The sequence below is a fragment of the Photinus pyralis genome, unplaced genomic scaffold (genome assembly GCF_008802855.1).
Source record: "Photinus pyralis isolate 1611_PpyrPB1 unplaced genomic scaffold, Ppyr1.3 Ppyr1.4_LG1, whole genome shotgun sequence".
In the NCBI taxonomy this organism is placed as follows: Eukaryota; Metazoa; Arthropoda; class Insecta; order Coleoptera; family Lampyridae; genus Photinus; species Photinus pyralis.
The window spans coordinates 58864678-58888353 of record NW_022170249.1 but is presented as its reverse complement, the minus strand read 5'-3'; the positions used below and the strand labels follow the sequence as shown (position 1 = coordinate 58888353).

Sequence of the window (23676 nt, the reverse complement as noted above, 5' to 3'; positions counted from 1 at the left end):
CGTTCACAAAAATGTGCTACTGAGTTCGCGCTTTACTTCCTCTCGTTTTTTAGTACATTTTCCGGTTTTACACTCAAAGTTACCCCCTAAATCTGAAACAAAAATAAATGTAGGGGATCGTGATAAAAGATCTAAAAGGAAGAAATTGATACCGGTTTAATATTTACGAAAAATTTCTATGAATCTAAAATTTGGGCAGATCTTATCAAAATAAATTCCCAGGAATAGTTGATACGTTCGTCTGGGCGAAGAGATAAAGGCTTCATTGTACTCTTATGCATGTTCTCTCCTTTTAGTTTCAATTGTACGGTACTTGCGAGTGGTTAATTTTATAATTACGTGTGTTTTTAATTAATTTATTAGTAATGTAAGTATTAAATACTACAACAAATTTTTCATTTTTCTGTTGTTTGTCGACACCAATTTAATGAGCAAGCAGTGGGTTAAAATTTTTGATTTGTCTATTGGTGATGGAAATAAAAAAAACATTATTTCTACAGAACTTAGTAAACGTCACCAGGTAATGAATTCATATAACTCAGCAGTGCAAAAATTTGAAGTAAGGTATCTCTTACCATCGACCTGCTAATGTTTCTTTTCTGATACAGCATTTTTACTTTACAGGTGTATAACTCTACATGGGAGTTGCGCTAAAATCGCTCTTATCAGCGCCGCGTGTGTATTATTCACTTGGGAATCTTTAGCGGAGGCCATTTGTGCCCCTAGTACGCAATATCAGTGCCATGCTAGCAAAGAATGCATTCCGATATCTAAGAGATGTGATGACTTCAATGATTGTATCGATGAATCAGATGAATGGGATTGTGGTAAGTCAAATCATCTCTCATGCGCTCTCGCTTTCCAAAATTTTACCAACTTGTGATGACCACAATAGAAATTGTTTATCACAACTTCAATAATATGTGAACAATATTTATTGGCATAGATAAAGACTTATGTATTTAATATTGTTGATTATTGGACCAGTTGACGATAGATATATCTTTATGCAGTTTAAACAATGCCGCATAATTTTTCCAAACAGCGCACCAGTTTTGCTTTCTTCTACTTTAAAGTTGACCCTCTATGCCGGGAGTTGCCTCGTATTTTTTCATTTTTTGGGAGTGAAAACTATTCCTATTCGAAGGTAATTATTGTAGATTCGGGCGTGTTATCGATTAAAAACAAAAAATAAAATTGAAGTACCTACATTAAGGAACATAATTTATGATTTATTAAACAGTTTCGCCCCTAAAAACCACCCTCTAGAGTTGTAATTAAAACAAGTTGTAAATCAGCATATGCATAAATGCGCATTTTTGGTAATGCAGATCAGTATTTTTTTAAAAATTTATTTATTTAGGCTATTCGGGATCAAAGCCCATAAGCCACGTGGGGGAATACAAGAGTGTACTAAGGAATCACAGGGCCACACGCTTCACGATTCGGGGCAATCACACAAACGATTAATCAGCCATCGGAAAATGGGTTGTATCGCACAAAGGAAAGGGGGAAAAACGGATAGGAACTCTCGTATTCTCCATTCAAATTTTTAATTTGCATTCAATTATGTATTCAATTATTGCCTTATATGTAGGTATATATTAATGTTATTAGTTTGTAAGATTTGTACCATGTTCGTAGGAAACATAATACCAAGTTGTGTCAGTTTATTGTATAATAGCTTCCGCTGGATTTCATATTGACTGCAGTTTAGGAAGATATGATTTAAATGAGCTTCTATGTTCCCGCACACGCACTCCGGAGACCCGATTATTTTTAATTTATATAGGTGAGCTGGATATTGTCCATGGCCAAATTTTAAGCGCGCTATTGTCGAATAAACGAAACGTGATACATTTACATTCTTATACCACTGATCGAAGCTTATGGAGGGGTGAATTTCTGCATTATTAGCAAAGTTTAAAATTATCGACCACACGAGTAATCTAACTCAAAATAGACTAGACCTGCACATCTACACTATAGCAGAAAGGCTTTAGTGAATTCTCTAGCTATTGTAATTTCTGAGATCTCAGCCGGACAGCAACCCAATATATTATTTTTTTCTAAAATGCCCTAAAAATATTCTCAAAACGTTACGCAATAACTTCCAATGATTAACTATCGACCTTTACTTGCCACTGCAGCAATTCCTTGACTGCCTTATTTAGGTACGACCATTAAATAAGGTTTTTATTCAACGGTACGACGGAGTGATGCGCCATCATTATCATTATATACTTATACAGGGTGGTGACTTAAGTAACGCATCATAGGGATTTCAATGTAAAATTCATAACATGCGATTATTGGCGCCCCAAATTATTTTAGAGCAAAAATGTATTAGTTTTTTGTAGAAAACATTTTTTTACGCCAATCAACCGTATTAGTTTTCAATTTTTTTCATATAAAGACAGAAAATTGGAAAAATAAAACCCGCATCTTTTTCAATAATCTGCGATGCCATGGAATTGTCTAAAACAAAAAGATATCCAGTTATCAATTAGCAGCAGTTCGAAATGGATTTTATGATCGACTTGGTTACTGTCTTGCAGTTAATGGTGACTTATTCGAACATTTATTGTAAATTGTTATATTAGGAAACCGTTTTTAGTGATTTTGCCTTTCTTTATGTTGAATTCGATGTTCTAAATATAATACTTTTTGATAGAATTTGATTTGTTTTATAGCAATTCCATGGCATGACAGATATTGGCGTAGTTTTTGTATTATAAAATTCCATGGCATCACAGATTATTGAAAAAGATGGAGGTTGTATTTTTCCAATTTGCCGTCCTTATTATGCAAAAAATTGAAAACTAATACGGTTGATTGACGTAAAAAAATTTTTTCTACAAAAAACCTTAATACATTTTTGCTCTAAAATAATTTGGGGAGCCAATAATCGCATGTTATGAATTTTACATTGAAATCCCTATGATGCGTTACTTAAGTCACCACCCTGTATATCGTTTTGTAACAAAATGTAAAAAATAAAATGCTTGGAATTACAATTTTTTCTTCAAAAAGTCTTTTCACTCAGCAATGGTCTATTCTCTCAAAGGGAAAAGTGTGCCCTAACCCATAATTTAACCAATCAAGCAACCCAACTGAACTAAATTATATTCATATCGGGATTTTCTTTACAATTTAACAACCCTCTTATTCACAGATATATATCGATGTGAAAAGCCATATTGGTTCCGTTGCAAAAACAAGGAATGCATAAGTCAATCGTACATATGCGATGACGAGAATGATTGCGGCGATTTTTCCGACGAAGAAAATTGTACACCGAACAAGGTAATTGAAAGACATCGCCCTTTTCCCTCAACATATGATTTCAGAACATTTCGCAATTACACACGTCGGACGATTGCGGTAAAGGCAAGTGGCAATGCTCGGATCGTTTGTGCATACTGGATGACTGGGTGTGTAATGGTAAAGAAGATTGCTTGGATGGATCCGATGAGACGGTGGGGTGTGAGCATGCTAAGTGTACTGGTTTTAAATGTAAAAGTGGCCAATGTATCTACAAGGAGTGGCATTGCGATGGTTATAAGGACTGTAAAGATGGAAGCGATGAGATTAATTGCGGTGAGTACTTATTCAGTCGTTGTTATTTCGTATTTCATTTTGAAGGAGGTGAATTGAGATCAAAATAGCTTACAGATGACTTATACAAATCAAATTTAAACTGCAAGCTTAGTAACGAGCCCCCAAGCGAGTTCATCATGATTTTAGACTTTCTGTCCGCCCGTCCGTCCGTGTCCATGATAACTTGCGAACGGTTTCGAATTTTCCAATTCTTTTTTCAGGTTCAGTGACCCAGGAGTTCGTTCGCTATATTTATTGTTACAAGTAAAGTTTATTTATTAAACTTAAGAATTAGTAGCAACTACTTTAGATTCTAAAGATTAATGACTAGCATGCGCTTGTTTTAAAACACGGTACCTCTCTAAGTTGTTAGATACTGGGGACAGTGAATCTTTTTAGCGCATTTTCCAACTCATGTTGGAAGGCGCTATTATAGGCCAACTAAGTATTCCTACAATTTTCAAGATATTTAATTCGTTAATAGCAGGTAGACTAGAATTTCTTGCTAAAATTTTCTTATGGTTATCGATTTCGGAACGTAATATCTCGTTCCATCATCTTTCCGAAATCGACAACCATAGGAAAACTTGACCAAATATAAGAAATTGTAGTCTACCTGCTTTTAATATACTTCTTATAATTCAATGGAGCTCTACATCGAAAAAATTTATTTCGTTCTTTTTGCATTCGGCACCTTATAGCTCTGCCACCTCAATCAGGAAAAACCTTGGTGATTCATGTTCGCATTTTCGCTATTTATAGAGGTATTTTTTAAAATTGCTGATCAATTCATGAAAATGCGCCTTAAGGCAAAAAAAAACTTTTTTTTTTCATTTTTTCTAGTCGGAGATCTTTAGGTTTCAACGAACCGACAGGAAAGAATTGTTTCATAATGATAGAATGTGGGAAAAACTAAAAAAGTCCGAATTAATGTGGGTTGTTCATGCAGAAATTCAGTCCAAACATTTGTTAAAGAATGTTCTTCAAATGACAGACCTTAAAGCCCGGCGCACATTGAGACACGCAACGCAACCCACGGCCACACACGCGTTGTATTCTGTCGGAATTAAGGAGCAAACACATATTATGGCGCAATGTACGATACCACGTGACTCATATCTGACGCCACACAGTGTCTGAGACACATATTGTTTAGTAATTTCAACAGTACCCAAAGCGTGTGTGGCCGTCGGTTGCGTTGCATGCGCCGCGTGCGTCTCAATGTGCGCCACGCCTTAAGGTTTCCTGTCAAGTGGATTCCAAACGGGCAAATTACATATCTATCAACTCGGTGAAGAAATGTCAAAAAAATTAGTGACACTTTGACGACTTTTTGCCTCTAATTAGTTACAACTATAATCTGTTCACCATAGAGTTTTCTAACTCAATGCTGTTCACTCAACAGATGCAGTTAAGCCACTCCCAATAAATTTTGGCCGATGTAATAGCAGACCCGTTTCACTGTCACAAAAATTATAAAAACCATGAAATTTAAAATCGCATGTCACATTGTATGATTAAGTTATAAAGTGTTATGTTTTGAATATTGACCATTCAACGCACAGCAGTCCATAGTTTCAAATTGTTTATTAAGTTCAAACAGATTATTTTGTTCGTATAAATGAAATTGTTTATTGTCGATCGTTACAAGTAGTGGACTGTATATAACTTTTGGGTATGGTTGAAGAAAGCACTCTTGAACTACAACTGTTTATTGATTTACTACATACTACTTCAACCAAACGCTTAATACTACTCGAAGTGAATAATAATTTCTTTAGGGTGGCAACCGGTTAGGCCTTAACTTCTCCCTCCACTAATCATGGGTAACAGAAATTAAGGGCAAGTTGAGGCAAGACAAATACAAAACGCAATGACAGGTTTGACGTTACGGATGTCAATTCAGATACGGCAATTATAAATGGAAGCAAATAGTTGCGCGTGTTACAGGTTTTTAAAATTCGGCCAATTAAAAATGTTCATTTAAATTTGCCGGGAATTTTTCGGGAGGAGCTTAACTGCATCTGGGAAAATAAAAACGTTGCCGCTCTTTTCTTTTTTTGAAAACTGATGTCTAACTACGTTGATGTCAATTTCCCGATACACTAATAAAAGTAATAGATATCCATAGCATGCCACAATTAAAGAGCTCTAAATTGGCCACTAATTAAATGTCAAAACTAAAAACATAAAAAACTCAAGTCTGCACTGTTGCTAACTTTGTTATTACAAGGCGCCGGCGCCGTTCATACTGGGACGATATGTTGCGCCGATATATTGCCACGGAGGTACATACAGCGGGTGATATCTTGCGACTGCGAACTTTATTTATCGCCTCCCTTTGAATTTCAAGAATCTCTTAATGCGTATAGCGTGTCCTGACTCCTGTATCGCCTACGATATACGTTGCGCCGAAATAATTTTACGGAGGTAAGATCAAAGAGTACCTCTTTGGTAAGTTCACCGACAAAAGTAATGATAATCGGATGCTTACTGCCACTTAGGCAACCAACCATAAACAATAAATTAAATAAAAATGGCAACGTTGAAGCGTAAGTTTTCCGGCGGGGATTCGTGTGGGATGGGCCGTACGGTATCGCGCATTGTCGTATTTACTTCGGCGTTTCTTCGTAGCTGCCTTGATATAAACGCTAGAGAGCAAGTACAATTACAAGAATTGGTAAATTTTTTTTTAATTTTGCGTATTGATTTTCCTAATTGTTGCAATATACCTACTACTCCCGTTATATCAAGACAGCGACGAAGAAACTGCTAAGAAGGAACAAAGTGCGACGCCTGCGGCCCATAACAATGGAAATGTTAATAAAATTACTTCTTAGATAAGCAGTCTGGTTTTTCCATTAAAAGGAAATGTGATTTTAAATGCCGAGGGAGTATAAATTACCACTTCATCGGTTACTTGTTATGAATTGTTCGCTGAAGTTATTACCTCTATTTTTTCAATTTAGAGTAAAAGGAAATTCATTGACAATAATTACAATTTTTTTCACTTTCGGTTTGGCTGGAAACAACCTAAATTAAAAAAAAATAAAACACTGTTTTTTTGATATTTTGTGATTTTATGATAATAAAACACAAGTAGTATTTAAATCTTTAAGTTTTATTTTTTTGCTGCGTTATTACGTGGCTTTTTTGTCAGTGTGTAACAAAACTGGATCACTAAAATAAGAATTACTTGTCTTGCAAAATTAACCTTAAAAACCAGTTTTTATGTCAATGGAGAGAAAAACGAGATTGAAGATACAAATAATGTGAATTAACGTCTCTTAAGTTTTCCAGAATATAATGCATAAACTCGAGTTTTACCAATTCTTGAAAGTATACCACTATGTCTGTAGCGTTTATATCAAGGCAGTGACGAAGAATCGCCGAAGCAAAAACGACAATGCGCGGCGCCACTGTGCGGTTCATCTCACACGAATTCCCGCCAGAAAAGTTACACTTCGACTTTGCCATTTTAGATATAATATTGTATATGGCCTCAGAATGAACGTTGCCCAAGAGATGTACGGTCGGTTAAGACTGCTTAAGAGCCTACCTACACGCAACTTTTTACATTATAGTTGCAAGTGACAAATTGATATTCTTGCTTTGTCAACTCCTGTCTTGGTCCTTAGTTAGGTCCCGCCGACACTGTGCAGCGGCGCCACTTGCTACACTCAAATTGTTGATTTACCGCCCGCCAAGATACAGAGTTTATTTACAAAAAATATGATTTCATTTTTTGGGGTAATGTTTAGAATCTAGAAAACTGTCTGCTTATTTCCATAAATCGTCTTGATCGAGATTAAAAACTAAAACAGATTAGCGCAATAATCGGTGCAATCTGCATTCAGTTGCTATCAACTTTTTTTTTTAAAAAATAGTCATTTTGTAGATAAAGGTCTAAATATATAAAATTCTAAAAAAAAATTTTTTTTTAACAACTCGCGTTTTTATGGCGGGCGCTCTTATGGAAATATACATTGGGTGCAGGTGGGTACAGAAGACTCTTAAATTAGAGAACTAATGTGTCTTTTTACGCTGATTACAATGGTGAAAACAAAAAAAAAACAATGACAGTGACATTCTCAAAATATCAACAAAAACGCAATTTTTGCTAATAGAACACGATGTAACATTCCATTATACCACATTTTTCTAAATGCGTAAATGGGATTTTGTCCTAAAAATACTGTAATGTAAGTTTACAGTCTTGAAGTGGATGAATTTACCTATAACAGTCAATTATTTATCATTCACAATTTATAACATACACGACCGCATCGATGTTGGCACTAACTCGCAGTACAATTCGATTTCCGATTATATAGCAAACAACAATCGTTCATTGAGTACTCTCATTGGCCCGTATGAATATAAGTAAGCAAATGCTTATATTTGCAAAATTCAAAGTAAATACTCATAAGTGCCCCGTGGCGTGCAATAAGTTGATGAACTAATAGTCTCTCTGCGCATTTAGAAAAGCAATGTTTTCCGTAAATGTTGTATTATTGTCTAAACAATATAAATAATTATTAACCACGACTGCAAGAGAAATTTTTGATATTAAATTTTCAATAAAAACATTTTATATTTTCATAAATATCGCAAAAAAATTTAACATAATTTTTTTCCGTTGATATTAAATTTTCAATAAAAACATTTTATATTTTCATAAATATCGCAAAAAAATTTAACATAATTTTTTTCCGTAAATTTTGCTATTATTGTTTAAACAATATAAAAAATTACTTTCTGATATTCGGATGTTTCTGATTTTGAATAATACTAAAAAAACACGCATTAAAAAAATTATCAAAATCGGAGCTGTTGCTCGACTATTATACGTCTTCGGCCTTCCTTATGTCAAGGTGCGCCTTTATTGATAAAGCCTGGCTATTGAATGTTTGCCGCTGAATTTTTTACCAGTGGCGGCGATCCGACTTGTTTTCAGGGTATCATTAACGGTGTATTTTGTGGGTGGCCTATTATCGGGGACCCAGCCAAGTCAGATTGAGAATTTATTTGGTAAATTTGAACATGTCTGGTGGAAATGCACTTGAATTATGTTTTTTAGAAAATTGGAATATGTCGGTAAGTGTTCAATATACAGGATGTTTTTTGGGAACTTTAGTTAAGTAAATATGTTTCTGAGAAAGTGAAATAGGTAGGTTTTTGAAAAGTTGTACTTAGAAGTTTAAGGCCGAATCAATGTATTTTCAAAATGGTGACACTTCATACCGGAAGTAGCTAGTAACTTCGTTATTTTAAATGGCAACCCCTATTTTTTTTATGGCAATTTTGGATTCTACGTAAAATATCAACTCTTTTGATACCCACAATGTCGATATCTACAATTTATGGTTTTTAAGTTATTATGTTATACCTTGGTTATTGTTGGCAATCCATTTTTACCAGTCCATAGAGAAAGAATAGGGCTTTCTTTTAATGCACTTAAAAAAAAGTTAAGTTGCGTACAACCGCACCTATGGAGATCTAAATTTAAGATATTTCAAACACAGTTTTTTAACGAAATGACAATTTTCTTACTGTTGCATTTAATAGAGAATCAAAATTGGCATATTTTGATATTAAATGTTCCAAATTCTCATTTCATTGAATTGTTACCATTTTTTTAAATTTTCTTTTTTAGTAGTCCGCCTTTTAAACGAATCTAGCGACACTAATCCGCACCTGTTATAGCATAACATAAGGTTTTCGATAACCGAAATCTGACTCGCAGTGGTTTCCCCATGAAGATTTTTGGAATTTAATGGATATGGTAAATTGGTCAGAATCGCGGCACGTGCTTGTCGTACATTGAGCGATATCAAGACAGACGTCGTCCTAATGATACCATTCGAACATTGAAACGAAATTGTTTAAATTTTGTCATAAAATCACGGCCGATTACTAAAAAGAAAATCCGACAAAATTGTTAAAAAATTCGAAACATTTAAACGGCGTAGCGGGCTCCCGTTACACATATTTGAAGCCGATAGCGTGAGTGGTTTCCCAGACCGAAGGTTTTCTTTAATCACTTGATTTCATGCTTATTATTATTATTATTATTAATTAGTATTGTATTGGGCGAGAGACATTTTAAATGAGAAATTGATTGAAGAGTTACTAGGCTACTTTTACACCTGAAATTTTTCACGAACGATATATTGAAGATTATGTTAATCTCCCTACAACTACAATTACTTTACGTTTTAGGTGTTCATCTAAAACCGTCTCAGTGCGATCTCGGCAAAGGGCTGACGTTTTGTAACGGTACCTGTATAACCTTGAACGTATTCTGTGATAGATCAACGCAATGCTCTGATGTTGATGATAAATCTGTCTTATGTATGAAGACTGACGCAACCTGCCAAAGTTTATCCTGTCAGTATGAGTGCGTAATGACATCATTAGGGGCCAAATGTGTTTGTCCAGAAGGATACAGTTTGAGTAGTAATCACTTAAACTGTACGGAAGTAAATGAATGTGATATTTACGGTAGGTATTACTCATAAAAATTCAAAATTTACACATTTCATTCTCTCACTTGGAATTTGGATTTTCGGGTCTTTTTTCATTGAATACCTACAGTCGTTTGCATCAAAGATAAACTTTACATCACTGGTTTGTGAACCAATTTCTAATTATACGTATTTCAAACTGTTACCACTTCTATCTCACCCATATGACCACAGAACTCTTGTAAAATTGGTTCACGATCAAGTAACGCAAAGGTAATCTTTTGTGCAAACGACTCTATGATGACTTAATTTTCTCTGCAGGTATATGTGATCAAAAATGTGAAAACACTCCCGGTTCGTACAAGTGTTTTTGTGACCAATATTACGAGTTAGAGGCCGATAACAGAACCTGCAGAGTTCGAGATGGAGAACCGCTTATGATCTTCAGTTCTAAAACCGAAATTCGCGGCTACTATCTCGATTCTGAGCTCTATTTCCCCATTGTAAAAAATCTATCTCAAGCCATTGGCGTTGCGTTTGACGGACGGTACGTTTATTGGACGGAAATAATGGCCGGGCACGAAAGTATAGTTAGGTCGTTGTTGGACGGTTCTCATAAGCAAGTGAGTATAGGAGACAGGAGGGATCAAATAAATTAGCGTCTTGTAGGTTTTGATTTCATCCGGTCTTGATACTCCCGAAGATTTGGCAGTTGATTGGATGACCGGAAACATTTACTTTACCGACGCCGAGTTGAAGCACATTGGAGTTTGTACTAACGACGGAATGTACTGCACAGTGCTAGTTAACCAAGACGTTCAAAATCCGCGATCAATAGTACTTTATCCAGAAAAAGGGTACGCTTCAAATTATCCTATGAAGTCCACTTGGAATGTTCACTTTCAGAATCATGTACTGGACGGACTGGGGAAAACGGCCGGAAATTGCACGAGCCAAAATGGATGGGACTGATGACATTTCCTTTGTCGCAAATGGAATTTACTGGCCAAATGGACTTGCTATCGATATTCCTAATGAACGACTGTATTGGGTTGACGCAAAAATTATGACTCTTCAAAGCATCAAGCTTGATGGCACCGGCCGACGCGTATGTATTTTCTTATAAAGACTGCAAATTAAAGACGCTTTGTAGGTGATACTAGAAAGGATAGTGAAACACCCGTACGCGCTGGCGGTCTTTGGAAACCAAGTATACTGGTCTGATTGGTCATCCAACACCATAGAGTCATGCGAAAAGTTCACAGGAAAGAATCACAATGTTATTATTAAACAAAAAGAGAATATTTATGGAGTGCACATTTATCATCCCGTAGCACAACCCATGTCGAGAAATCCATGCGCTTTAAAGTCATGCAGTCATATATGCCTTCTTAGCGGAAGCCACTACACTTGCGCATGTCCAGAGAATAAAATGCTTGGTTATGACAAACACACTTGCAGAGGTAAGCACTTCTAAGGTCCGGTTTTTCATGGTATATGCTCCCACATTTGTTTCCGTAATCCACTCCTGAGCACGAGACCAATAAATTCTTCGTAGATGGTAGAGCTTTCGGTTGTCGTTTACGTTCTTTAGCGGTATCACACGTTTCAGTAATTTATATATCCATTTGAGGTCCTGACCGCATATATGATGTGAGATGTACACGGTTGAAATTCAGAATAAAGCACCGTGCATACTTCTTTTCACCTCGGAGAATGGATTCTCCTTCCAGTCAGAAACACAATACAAACGTTGACATAAAAATAATACAAATCTAGAAGCATAAAATTCGTCATAAGTCATATCTATTAGACCACAAAATAGCACACACTCTGCACTAAGCACTAGGTTTTTTTTAAATTAGCGGACCACTACCGCATGCAATTGGCTTTTGCGTGGTAATAGGTATTCTTTTCCCGTTCCCACACTTAACTTAACCGGCTGTTTCACCATCATTTTGTTCCATTTGTTACGTGCTTACTTTAAGTTGCCACTCTATAATTAAGTTATGTGTTTTAGCCGCTGCCAAAGACCAAATGCTGGTCATATCAACCAACACCACCTTGATGACAATCCTCTACCAAGAAATGGGCAAACATAACTTGACGATATCTCCCGTTAAAATACGCAACATTACAGCCTTAACATACAACAGTAATAATAATATTTTGTTTGCGAGCGAAGCTCATACTCGTACAATAATTGCCGTCGATTTGCAAAATGGCCTGAGAGAAAACGTAATGCATCCAAGGAGCGTTGATTACATTTCGTCAATGGATTTTGGTAAGAATCCCATGTATTCTTGGTCTTGGTTAGTCAACGTACCTTTTCAGATCCGATAGGCAATAACATTTATTGGTGCGATTCAGTTCGATCGACCGTCGAAGTATTAAACCTGAACAGCATGTCCAGAGCGATTTTGCTCAGCGATATGGCAGATGAAACTCCAACGTCTATATCGCTTGTACCTAACGAAGGGTAGATGCAATTTATTTGTGCAGGTTTATCAATGATGAAATTTTAGAGTTATGTTCGTGGCGTTCCAGCATCCCAATCATCTAGCACATATTGACCGGATGAACATGGATGGTACCAACAGAGTGCACATTCAGGAAGAACATTTAATGGGGCCGATAAATTTATTATACGATGCCACGCTCAACCGGATATTTTGGGCAGATTCTGGCAATGGCGTTATGGAAAGTACTAGCGTTGAAGGTGGGACATTATGTATATGAACAAGGTCGACAGTTATTATTGTTACAGGTGACGACAGGCACGGTTTCCAATCGCCACATCAGCCTATAATTACCTTTGCTTCTTTAAACAAAAATATATTTTGGACAACTGAAAATTCGAGGAAATTGTTTTGGGCGGATAAGATGAACGCGAATGATAACATCAAGACGCTGGACGTTGGTATGTTGCGATCGTAATTATTTATACAATTCTTCTGTACTATTTCAACTGTACATACGGAATTAAGAAGTTCCATTTTGAGATTGATAAAAGATTAGGTACATTAATAATTAGCATCATTGACATAAATGTTGGGTTTCGTGCACATAATATCAAAATTTATTTTTCTGAAACAACTTTAGAAACGATACTACTTTCGTCTCCAAAAAGGGTGAAGAAAATGTGATTTTCCTCTCTAGTGCGGAAAGTAAAAAACAACTACTGCGTTAATATTAATAATGACATTTAAATTGAAAGATACCCGCATCGAGATTGCTATGTGTCAAACTTCATTATTGTATACGATAATCTGTTATTGTGTGTAAAACTTAAGAAGAAAGTGTTTTTCCACTCTCGTTCAATTTACACATGAGCGTAGCGAACTCGAGTTGAAAAACTTTACGTTTTTCTGTAGCACGAGCACAACTATGTCTGTCTGTCGCATTGGAAGCAGTAAAATAAAAAATAATCGAAGTTATCTAGGATGATACTTTCGATTATAACGCAATCAAGGTTCATTGATACCGATTTTTTTTCATATTAAAATCATATAAATTATTTTTCATGCAACCGTAATATTAATTCAATATAATTCAATATACCTAGGTAAGTCAACATTTCAATATAATGGTAGAAACAGCTTGACGGCATGTTTTGCCGTCCGTCAAGTTTGTCAACGGTATCGGGTCCTCCGTGAAAAGTTGAGTTGACATTCATATGCTCAAAATTTGATCTGTTCACTCACTTAAATTTGCAAAAAAACCTTACATCATGCACCGATGACGTCATCAATGAAGCGCTTTTATAGCGATTTTGAATTAAATAGGGCCGGGCACGTCCGTGAGGGGTCTTAAACTCTCTAAAATTTCCATCCGCATGTGTTGGAAGCATTTTGTCGCTACGAAAAGGCTTATTTTCCTTAATTTCCTTAAAATGAGAATTTTCCGCCATTTTAAGAAAACTAAACGTCAAACTGATGGAAGAGTCCATTTCAAGATAAACAAAGGGGTGTCCTAGGTCGGGACTTTATTTTAAGGGAAATTAACACAAATATGAAAAACTTAACACGAGTAGTCGTCTAAATTGTCTTTTTAGAGCATTAACTTAAGCTTTGCGGTTGGTAACAATCAGCGAGGGTGTTTTTTAACGCCAAGTATATAGCAACATACGACCTAAGTATATTATATTTTCTCATTAATACTAAACAAAGTTAATACGTAAGAGTTGCGCTTCAAATATACATAAAGTACATTCTAAGGACTTCAGTGAAGCTATATCTATACCTAAAAGACGTTCACACTTCACAAATATCTAAAAGTAGGTACCTACAAGAAAAATATTATTATTATGATACTACACTTTTTTTGCACACTAATGCCGAGCGAGCCGAAGGCGAGTTCGGCATAGCTCGGGCTCTTCCTTAGACTCGCCTCTCTTCGTCCACGGTGGCAAACGACGTTTTCCAGCGGCCAAACACACACTACACTTTTTTGCACACCAATGCCGAGCGAGCCAAAGGCGAGTTCGGCATAGCTCGGGCTCTTCCTTAGATTCGCCTCTCTTCGTCCACGATGGCACACGACGTTTTCCAGCGGCCAAACACACACTACACTTTTTTGTAGATTAATGCCGAGCGAGCCGAATGCGAGTTCGGCATATCTCGGGCTCTCCCTTAGACTCGTCTCTCTACGTCCACGTTGGAAAACGACGTTTACCAACGGCCAAAACACACTACATTTTTATGTACATCCATGCCGAGCGGGCCGAAGGCGAGTTAGCCATAGCTCGCGCCTTCCCTTAGACTCTCCTCTCTTCTTCCACAGTGGCATATACGACGTATACCAACGGGCAATCGCCAAACAGACACTGCACTTTTTCAATCATACATCCGACCTAATAAAAAACGGCGATCCTCCCGAAATAGCTTTAAAAAAAACAAAAACCGTCGTTAGACTCACATTGTGTAAGACATGATAAATTGAAATAAGCGACATCTGATAAACAAACGCGGTTGTATCGAAATGGCGGATGACTCAAAACGACTACTCTTCTCCTAACAAAGTAAGGTGATCTAGGGCGTACGATTCTTAACCCACGCACCTTACATACCAATCGAACCGAAGGTGAGATCGGCATTAATCAACCGCCAACCCGAATTTCGGGGTTGATAAACGATTCCGGTCACAAAATGTGAAGCGCATACTAATCATCGGCTCGCTCGGCGTAGCTCCAGCTCGCCCTCCTCATAACGAAAATGGCTCGCATTTTTCGTTTATCAATGCCGAGCGAGCCGAGGGCGAGTTCGGCATAGGTAGGGCTCTCCCGTAGACCCGCCCCTCTACGCACAAGGCGGCAAACGACATTTACCAACGGGTAAACACACACTACACTTTTTCAATCATACATCTAACCTAATAAAAAACGGAGATCTTTGCGAAAAGGTAGAACTATATAAAATAGTGATCCACTACCATTATATTCCACCCGAAAACTTGTAAAGCAAACATTTCGCTTCTTTGGATATTTACACTGTGGGGTACCGATTATATTAATTGCTTCGGCAACAGTTACGTTACATTGTATAAAAATGTCTTGTTCAGTGTGTTATACTTGCGAGAACCTGATGTAGAAAACGAACCAAAGGCACATGATCACTACCACTTGACAGGGACGTTTTAGGACACTAACCACCTGAAGTGCAATATACATTTTCTTGTTTTTTTGTTAACACGTTAACTGCCACGTGTAACCGATGTGGTGTTACGCAGAATCCATGTTAACGGCCGCGTGTATCCACAGTGGGGTCTCGGACCATCAGCTAGTTTCAGCCGCGTGTACTCACATACATGTCTCGATTGTGTGTACATCATATGGATACCATAGATATCGGCTGTTAGAAGCAGAAACCTGTTACATTGCGTCTTGTTAGTGGGTACACGTGGCTGTATCATCAAATTATATATACAAGTATATACATAGATATATATTTCTCTGTTGGGATTTTTTATTTTTACATTGCGGCAGCTAACGTGAAGCACAATTTTTATTTTTTACTACTACGTTTCGAACGATTGATGCTACGCGTCCCGGCTGTATTCCTAAAATGGAACTGACCAAGTTTTTTGAGGTTAGTTGACACGGTCGTATTCGAAGGAACTCGGCTATAAACCATAACGCACAAATTTAAAAATCACGAATGACATGTCAAATGCACATCGCACCTTGTCGTTTCAGCCCTTGAAATTCATGTAAATTATTATTAATTGCAGATGCACCGGATAAAATAACGCACATCCTGTCTATAATTCCACGCAAAGTCAATCCTCATCCTTGTCTCCTAGACAACGGAAACTGCTCTCATGTTTGCATACCAAACTTCAAATCCGCCATTTGTCTGTGCCCATACGGTTTAAAGCTACAGTCCGATCGGAAGACGTGCCTAAAATCGACATATTGTGAACTGTACGAATTCTACTGCCCCCAATCCGACCTATGCATTCCGCGCGAAAAGCGTTGCGACAAACACAGGGACTGCGTGTTTGGAGAGGACGAAAGAAATTGCACCTTCCATAGAGCTTGCACGTTAGGTGAATATCAGTGCAGAAATAAAGAGTGTATTAAGAAAGAGCTGGTGTGCAACGCAAACAATGATTGCGCTGATAAATCGGACGAAGAGAATTGCTCTACCGATATCAACGCCGTAAGCTGTCCTGCAAACAATTTCCGATGCTCCAATGGAGTTTGCATAGATAAGAAGTATGTATGTGATACCCGCAAAAATTGCGAGGACGGAGGCGATGAAGAAAATTGCAAAGATTTTGAGTGTAGGTTGGATCAATTTAAGTACGTAGTTGCTACTCAATGATTCGCGAATTTCTTTAGTGTTTGAATTTCAGATGCGCTTCGGGAGCGTGTATTCCAAAAAGATGGATGTGCGATCAAGAATATGACTGTCCGGATAAAAGCGACGAGCACGCGAACTGTAATGGTAAGTTGTATGTTATGGGTTCATTTTATGCCTGCCTTGTAAATTGACAGGTGATGAATGCGCCTCTCCAAACTTTAGATGTGATAATGGTCTATGCATTGAAAGTATGCTCAGGTGCAATAAGCAAAACGACTGTGGAGATTTCTCCGATGAGGAGTCGTGTGAGAATGTAGAGCTGAAGGAAATGTGCAATTTAAACGAATTCCACTGTGTTGGAAACAAAACGTGCCTGCCCCTTCGAGTGCGTTGTAATGGTGTCCAAGACTGTCCGCGTGGCGAAGACGAGCAAAATTGCACTAAGTGTCAAACGAACGAATTCGAGTGTAACAATCGCCACTGCATCCATTCGCAATGGTTGTGCGATCACACTGACGACTGCGGCGATGGATCTGACGAAGCCGTTAATGTTTGTGCCCATATTTTGGATTCCTTCGAAGATAAATCTCTCACTACCTGTGGCAATAAGTATCAGTGCAAAAACGGAAAATGCATCGAAAGGTCTTTGGTTTGCAACGACGCGAATGATTGCGATGACGGTTCGGACGAGAATGGCGCCTGTTCATCGTCCTGTTTAAAGGATAGCAATCCTTGTTCTCAAATTTGTCGCAGAACGCCCGCCGGTCCACAGTGCGAGTGTGGTGAAGGATTTAAGTTACGAGGAGATGGACGTACTTGTTCTGATTTAGCTGAATGTTCTCTTGAACCCCCTGTGTGTAGTCAGATTTGTCACGAAGCCCATGGGTCATACAAATGCAGTTGTCACAGTGGATTTGTTCTAAGGTGAGTTTCATTCTAGGGATTAGTTTCAGATTTAGTTACGCTAAAAATCTACAAATTAGAAAATTATGTTCGCACCTGCGCAATCCATTTCTTCCGCTGAATTTTCAGAAAAATTGAGTTGAAAAATAAGAACTATATGACTGCACATGCGTAATAATTTCCTTGGTTTTTTAGCGCATTTTCCAAAAAGAAAATGGAAGCTATTGTCCGCACCTTGTCTGTCTGTACCGAGGTCGGTACCAGTACTGGCTCTCCAGTTTAAGCTTTTTCGTTTCGGTTTCTTTCTTATACGATGTAGAACAGCCCCGAGACCAGAACGATTAGTCACATCCTTCCCGAGTTACTACTGATTCTGTGCGGGGAAAATGCGCTTTCGTCGGTCCCGAGTGACCACATCTATACTAGTTAAAAAGTTGGGTCCGCGCATGCGTAATCAATTTTTTTTAACATGTGCACATAATAAAAATAGCCCGAAGTTATAACCATCGCTGTCAATAGAGCCAATTTTTTGACACAAAACCCCCCTAATCTCGCTTTTGGTGCTCGAAATAAAGCTGATGGACCACGTACTAATCATCTACTTGTCCACGACCGAATCAATCCCGAAAATCTCCCGCATTTCTTACACTACCGAAAGACCTCGCGCTTATTCAGTGGTTTGGAGAGGTAAGTCTATTTCAAATACCCACTTTGGCCCTAGTTACAACGAAATCTCGTCTCTGCACATCCGGAACCCATTGTGTAAACAACTCTTGATAGAAATTAAAAGACGCAGAAAAGACAATTTTCAATTTACAATTTTACAGATTATTCTTCCTACACTACACTAGTGAAATAATTTATTGAAAAATCGGTCTTCCAAATTTCGACACCCTGTAATTTTTGTAAAGCCTAAGCTGCCCTAACTCTTGAATCTGTAATGCAAAACATTTGATTTACCGTCCGAGGCCTTTACATATTTCATATTTTTTAAATATATTTTGTTGAAATTTTAACCACAGATGCTTCTAGTAAAGGTAAACAGCGTATATTGTAAAAATCAGGTGTGTGCATGCGCAGATTGCGCAATGCCAAGGTTATAGGCATTTTTTGAAATTCTATCCATAGACGGTTTAGTAAAAAAAACATAACACAAATAGCTATGTCGTTTTGCTCTGAATTGCCCCACGACTCTCTTAGAGCAACCAAGCTTCCGGCACATTTACATTTTAAAACTACGCCCATCGAACATTCAAATCTGTTCTACCAATCAGTAGGGTTTTTTCAACCAATGAAATCCCTCGAAACCCAAATAGTCATATAAAACTGGTCCACGTGCGTAGGAGACTCGATAACGGCGGACCCTCACGTAATTTTAGCTAATTTCGTCTCTTCCCACGACTTTCTGGCGCCGACAACTTTCACACGCAGTTAACTCGATAGGACCGTACTCAGAAACCATTCGTCCAAAATATACAACAACATTTTCAAGAAACTGGTCCTATAACGATACCACTCTCGATATTTTGCATCTACCAAATACCAATTAAAAATCGCGCAAGTACCTACATAACATAAATAGTGACCACAAAAAATAAAGGCAGGAATTGGACTGCGGACTAAGTTATAGGAGATCCGTTACAAATTTATAGTAATATGCGTTCGTTTTTCAGATCTGACATGACTTCATGTAAAAGCGAAGGCGAGACGGTGTCCTTTATATTTGCATCACCAAACGAAATTTTCCAACTTTTACCCAAAACCTACACATTGCGACTTCTCTACGCTCAAGATGAACATGACATTACCGGTTTAGATGTGTCCGTAGAACAAGAATATATATATTTCAGCACGGAATCGAGAGGAATGTTGCATAGATTTATTGTAGAAACGGGCACCATCGAAGACATCGGAGACGTTGGAAAACCGGGAAGACTATCGGTCGATTGGTTAACGCAGAATGTGTATTACGTGGACAATTCATTCCCGAACAACGCGATTAGAATGTGCAACTTCTTGAAAAAATCGTGCGCGCATATCATCGATACCGGAATTAACAACAACGTTTCGTCGTTAATTGTCGACGGAGTAAATAAACATTTATTTTACGCGACTCATAGCGTGCAGATCTTGGGATGGTATGGTACATTTGTCTACAGATGTAATTTGGATGGGTCGCAGTTGCAGAAATTAGTCAAAACGGATTCAGTACTGATCACGGGATTAAACTTTAATCCGTATACTCAAACACTATTTTATATTCATAGCTCAGGGAACGTTTTCAAAAGTTCATACGATGGAAAAAACGAATTGAGAATTGTTACTAACCTTACAAATCCGTCGACGTTATCAATATTTGAGGATCATATTTATTTTTATACACCCATCGGTTATGTCACAAGATGTCCTTTATACATTAATTATCAAGCATGCATTAGCTTTAAGATACACAATAGTTTTAGTAGTTTGTTTGTTTTAAATGAAAATTCTATGCAACCGCAAGTACCAGACGTCTGTGGTGGCGTTTGTAGAAGTTTGTGTGTTCCAAAAAATAACACACCCCAATGCATATGTGACCCAAACTGGAACGGAGTTGATCACCAGTGCCAAGCAGTGAAGGTACTCCATCAATATGTGGCAGTTTAACTTTAACCACACTTTTTAGATAAACTCCGTAGAATACGTCCTCGCAAATCACATGAATGATGGAAACGCCAAAAGTGGTAGCAAGAGTGCAGTCATTGTTATTGTTGTTGTGGTTATTCTGGCGGTACTATCCAGCACTGCATACTTTTACATCCAGAGGAAACAGTCCGGTAGTTTTAGCATCAGGTATGTATAGTACCTACCCACCTACTAATTTCTGTTAAAAAGCAACCGTTACAGTAACCCCAAAAATCTGTTGCCATACGTTACCATGCCAATTTTTATTAGCTCCCGCTAGTGCGAAGCCGGAAATTTTACTTTTTCCGATATCGCCATAATATTCTTTCGTTATTTCGTGTCGTTACTAGACGTTTCTTCCAGAATGTGGGAAACATCAACGGTCAGTGGCGAAAAGTTAATCTGCATTTAAATCGTCAACACCCATTAAGTGTGACTCAAGATCACCATTCGCATATCAACATTTGAATCATGCAAAAATCTGCCAACGGGCAGACGTTGGATAAAGTTTGTTTTATATTATGATGAAATGGAATTTGCACACGCTTAAAACCGTGGCACATCTAACCTCCAATGATAACAGACCGTTTATTTCCTCTCAGTCCCACTGGTTCACAACGAAAATTTCTGTTTGGAATTTCGCCAAAAATTTTTTTGTGCTATATTTCTAACTTTAACTCGAAACTTAGCACTGCAATTGAAACCATTTACAACTTTAAATGTTGCTAGATTATTGCTAATTTCCAATATGCATAATTGTTTATAAAAAGGTAAGATATCTTTTACCAAAAAAATTATTGACTTGATACCTACCCCTAAAACATTTACATCCCGTTTTAGATTCGATTGCGCTATATTTTAATGCAAGACATTTTATACTTACTCTTTCTTCTTTTAAAAAGAATTTGGACCGCCATTTCAATTCACAATTTGGCCATTTTGAGTTCTCATTCAACAATGCCTACAAATAGAAACTGTAATCTTAATTATCCACATCAAAAAACTATCGCCGCTATTTTGAATGTTACGTAGGTATCTACTACGAGTATATTGTTTAATAAATAGATTGTGTAACCACTTTCAATATCTTACTCATTTTTTCAGCATGCGGTTCCAAAATCCGATGTATGGTTGTCAGCCCCACGAAGTTCCCTCTCAAGTGATTCTAAATCCGAGCGAACACGAATTCTACAACCCTCTGGATACGCACACAAACCAATTGAAACAAAATGAAATACTTTCTAATAAACTATTCTCGTAATAATTTATAAATATAGGGTACATTTTTAATTGTTATATTTGTTATTGTTGTACGGCTGCTAAAATAAATGTTTGTGTTACAAATACGGTATTGCATCGTGCTGCGCGTTGAGGCAAAGTTTCGTGTGGCGGTCATATTCTCGATTATGGGTCAGGTAAGCAGGTACCAAGATTCTAAGAAAGGGTGAAATCCACAGGATGTGACTCATCTTTGGTGCAATAAAGTCCTTTTGTTAAAAGCAAGATGGAAAATTACATGGCTTTGTAGGCAAAAAACAACATATATGGAAATCGCCACTCATTTATAGGACATAGATTCTAAACTGAAGAGCTTTGATTAGCGTAATCCCGCTCCTGCAAGATGGGTAACCCGCTTCTGGTTTCGTGGTTTCGAGCCTACAGTTGAATGTCGAAGACAATCACGGAATTAGGTGTCGTAACTCAATTTTAACTACAGTTTTTTTTACCACCCGCGTGACTGCTTCATTCACGGAGAAAATTGTTAGTAACAAACAACAAGTCAATACATACATCAAACAAATCGGTAATAAAATGAAAACTTATATGAATGTTACTTCAGGGACAAGACCAATTAATCAACATCAATAAACATAAATTAAGCAGGCATTACACCAAAAACGTAAACCATTACAAACAATAGCGTAACAGTATCATATATGTGATTCTGCATTGCGGTTAAACCAAGTAAATTTCAAAAACAAAGATTCCAACATACAATTATACAAAAAACATAAAATGTGGCATACAAAACACAAATACAATATAAAGACATGCAAAAATTACTACCTGCATTAAATAACACAAAATAACAACAAACATTTATGGAGCGACGCATTCACGACCGCCATTCAAGACAAGATGCCCAATGTAACCCCTGTTCGTGCTTTTTAGATGGTTTGGTTTTTCTTTTGCAAAGCGCGCGTCTTGGTGGGGTAGTCAACTTTGGACGCCCAAGCCCAACGGTATCTTAGAGCTCTAATCACGGTATCTCATTCTTGTGTCGCCAATAGAAGCTCGAGCTATGAGAAGTGCCCAAAAATTGAGTACTATTCTGTGGCGAGTTTTTAGGGAAATTCACGAAAATGCGAATTGCGGGTGAATGGGATGTCGGAACTATGTACCGACAAAGGAGCTGTGGTATAATCCCCCAACAAGATCTTACTAATGGGAGAGTCAAAACTTCAAACGCGAATTGTGCGGGTGAACACGACGTTGGAGGTGGGTACCGACAAACGGGACCGACGAGATCTTACTGATGGTGGAGTTAAAACTTGCTAATAGAATACTAATCTGCCATACACAAATGCGCTGAAGTCCCTTCGATGTCACACAAGGACAAGGACAAATATTTCATAATATAAATCCTGCCGAAAAATTTAAGAAATATAATGCTGCTTTCCCATTTAGTTCAAGCTTTGAATATAATATTCAAAGGTTCAAGTTCATTTTTGGTTTCCTAATGTGTATCACAAGTTTGCCGTTTTTGATGTTGTATTGTGTGTTGCCTACTTTATGTATAAAATAAGGTTTCCTCAAAAGCGGTACCGTCTTTTAGCGGCCATCAAAGATGGTAGGTGATGTCACAAACGGTGCCGCGTATTTATTAACCAGCTTCTAGCGAGTTTATAATTTTGCGGTGTCTGTCCGTCTGTCCGTTAGCACGACATCTCGATAACGAATGGACCGATTACGATGAAATTTTCTAGGTGGATTCCTTATCAAATTTGTAGATCGGAGTTCGTGAATTGGCAATATAGCCCAAAAAATAAGGAAGGCCCTTTTGACATCTCTGTGAGTTATGAACCGAATTGTATGAAATTCAATATGCGTATAGCTTTACCCATATCAAACGCAATTCCAAAAGTTGAGTCGAATCGATCAACATTCACAGTGTCCTTTTCGCATCTCGACCATTTACAAACCGGATTGCATAACCACTTGGAATAAAAGAAAATATA

General features: G+C 37.5%; 1 protein-coding gene across 1 annotated transcript; it reads left to right on the top strand.

Annotated features, from left to right (window-relative positions):
* The first annotated feature begins 248 nt into the window (after positions 1 to 248).
* LOC116159363 (putative vitellogenin receptor) lies at positions 249 to 21781 on the top strand. Its single transcript, XM_031472327.1, has 19 exons — positions 249 to 367; positions 625 to 827; positions 3176 to 3306; positions 3351 to 3600; positions 9823 to 10104; positions 10389 to 10690; positions 10737 to 10924; positions 10974 to 11175; positions 11221 to 11530; positions 12088 to 12351; positions 12402 to 12546; positions 12593 to 12786; positions 12835 to 12987; positions 16296 to 16869; positions 16923 to 17014; positions 17065 to 17794; positions 19447 to 20392; positions 20439 to 20605; positions 21542 to 21781. Coding segments are annotated over exons 1-19 (5292 nt in total). The 5' UTR covers positions 249 to 365; the 3' UTR covers positions 21699 to 21781.
* Positions 21782 to 23676: the final 1895 nt, after the last annotated feature.

Bases quoted from the DNA above. Each gene is read 5' to 3' on its own strand.
- LOC116159363 (XM_031472327.1), top strand. The intron at 12,352-12,401 runs GTAAGAATCCCA...GTACCTTTTCAG, and splicing joins CATTTCGTCAATGGATTTTG to ATCCGATAGGCAATAACATT. The intron at 12,787-12,834 runs GTGGGACATTAT...TTATTGTTACAG, and splicing joins GGAAAGTACTAGCGTTGAAG to GTGACGACAGGCACGGTTTC.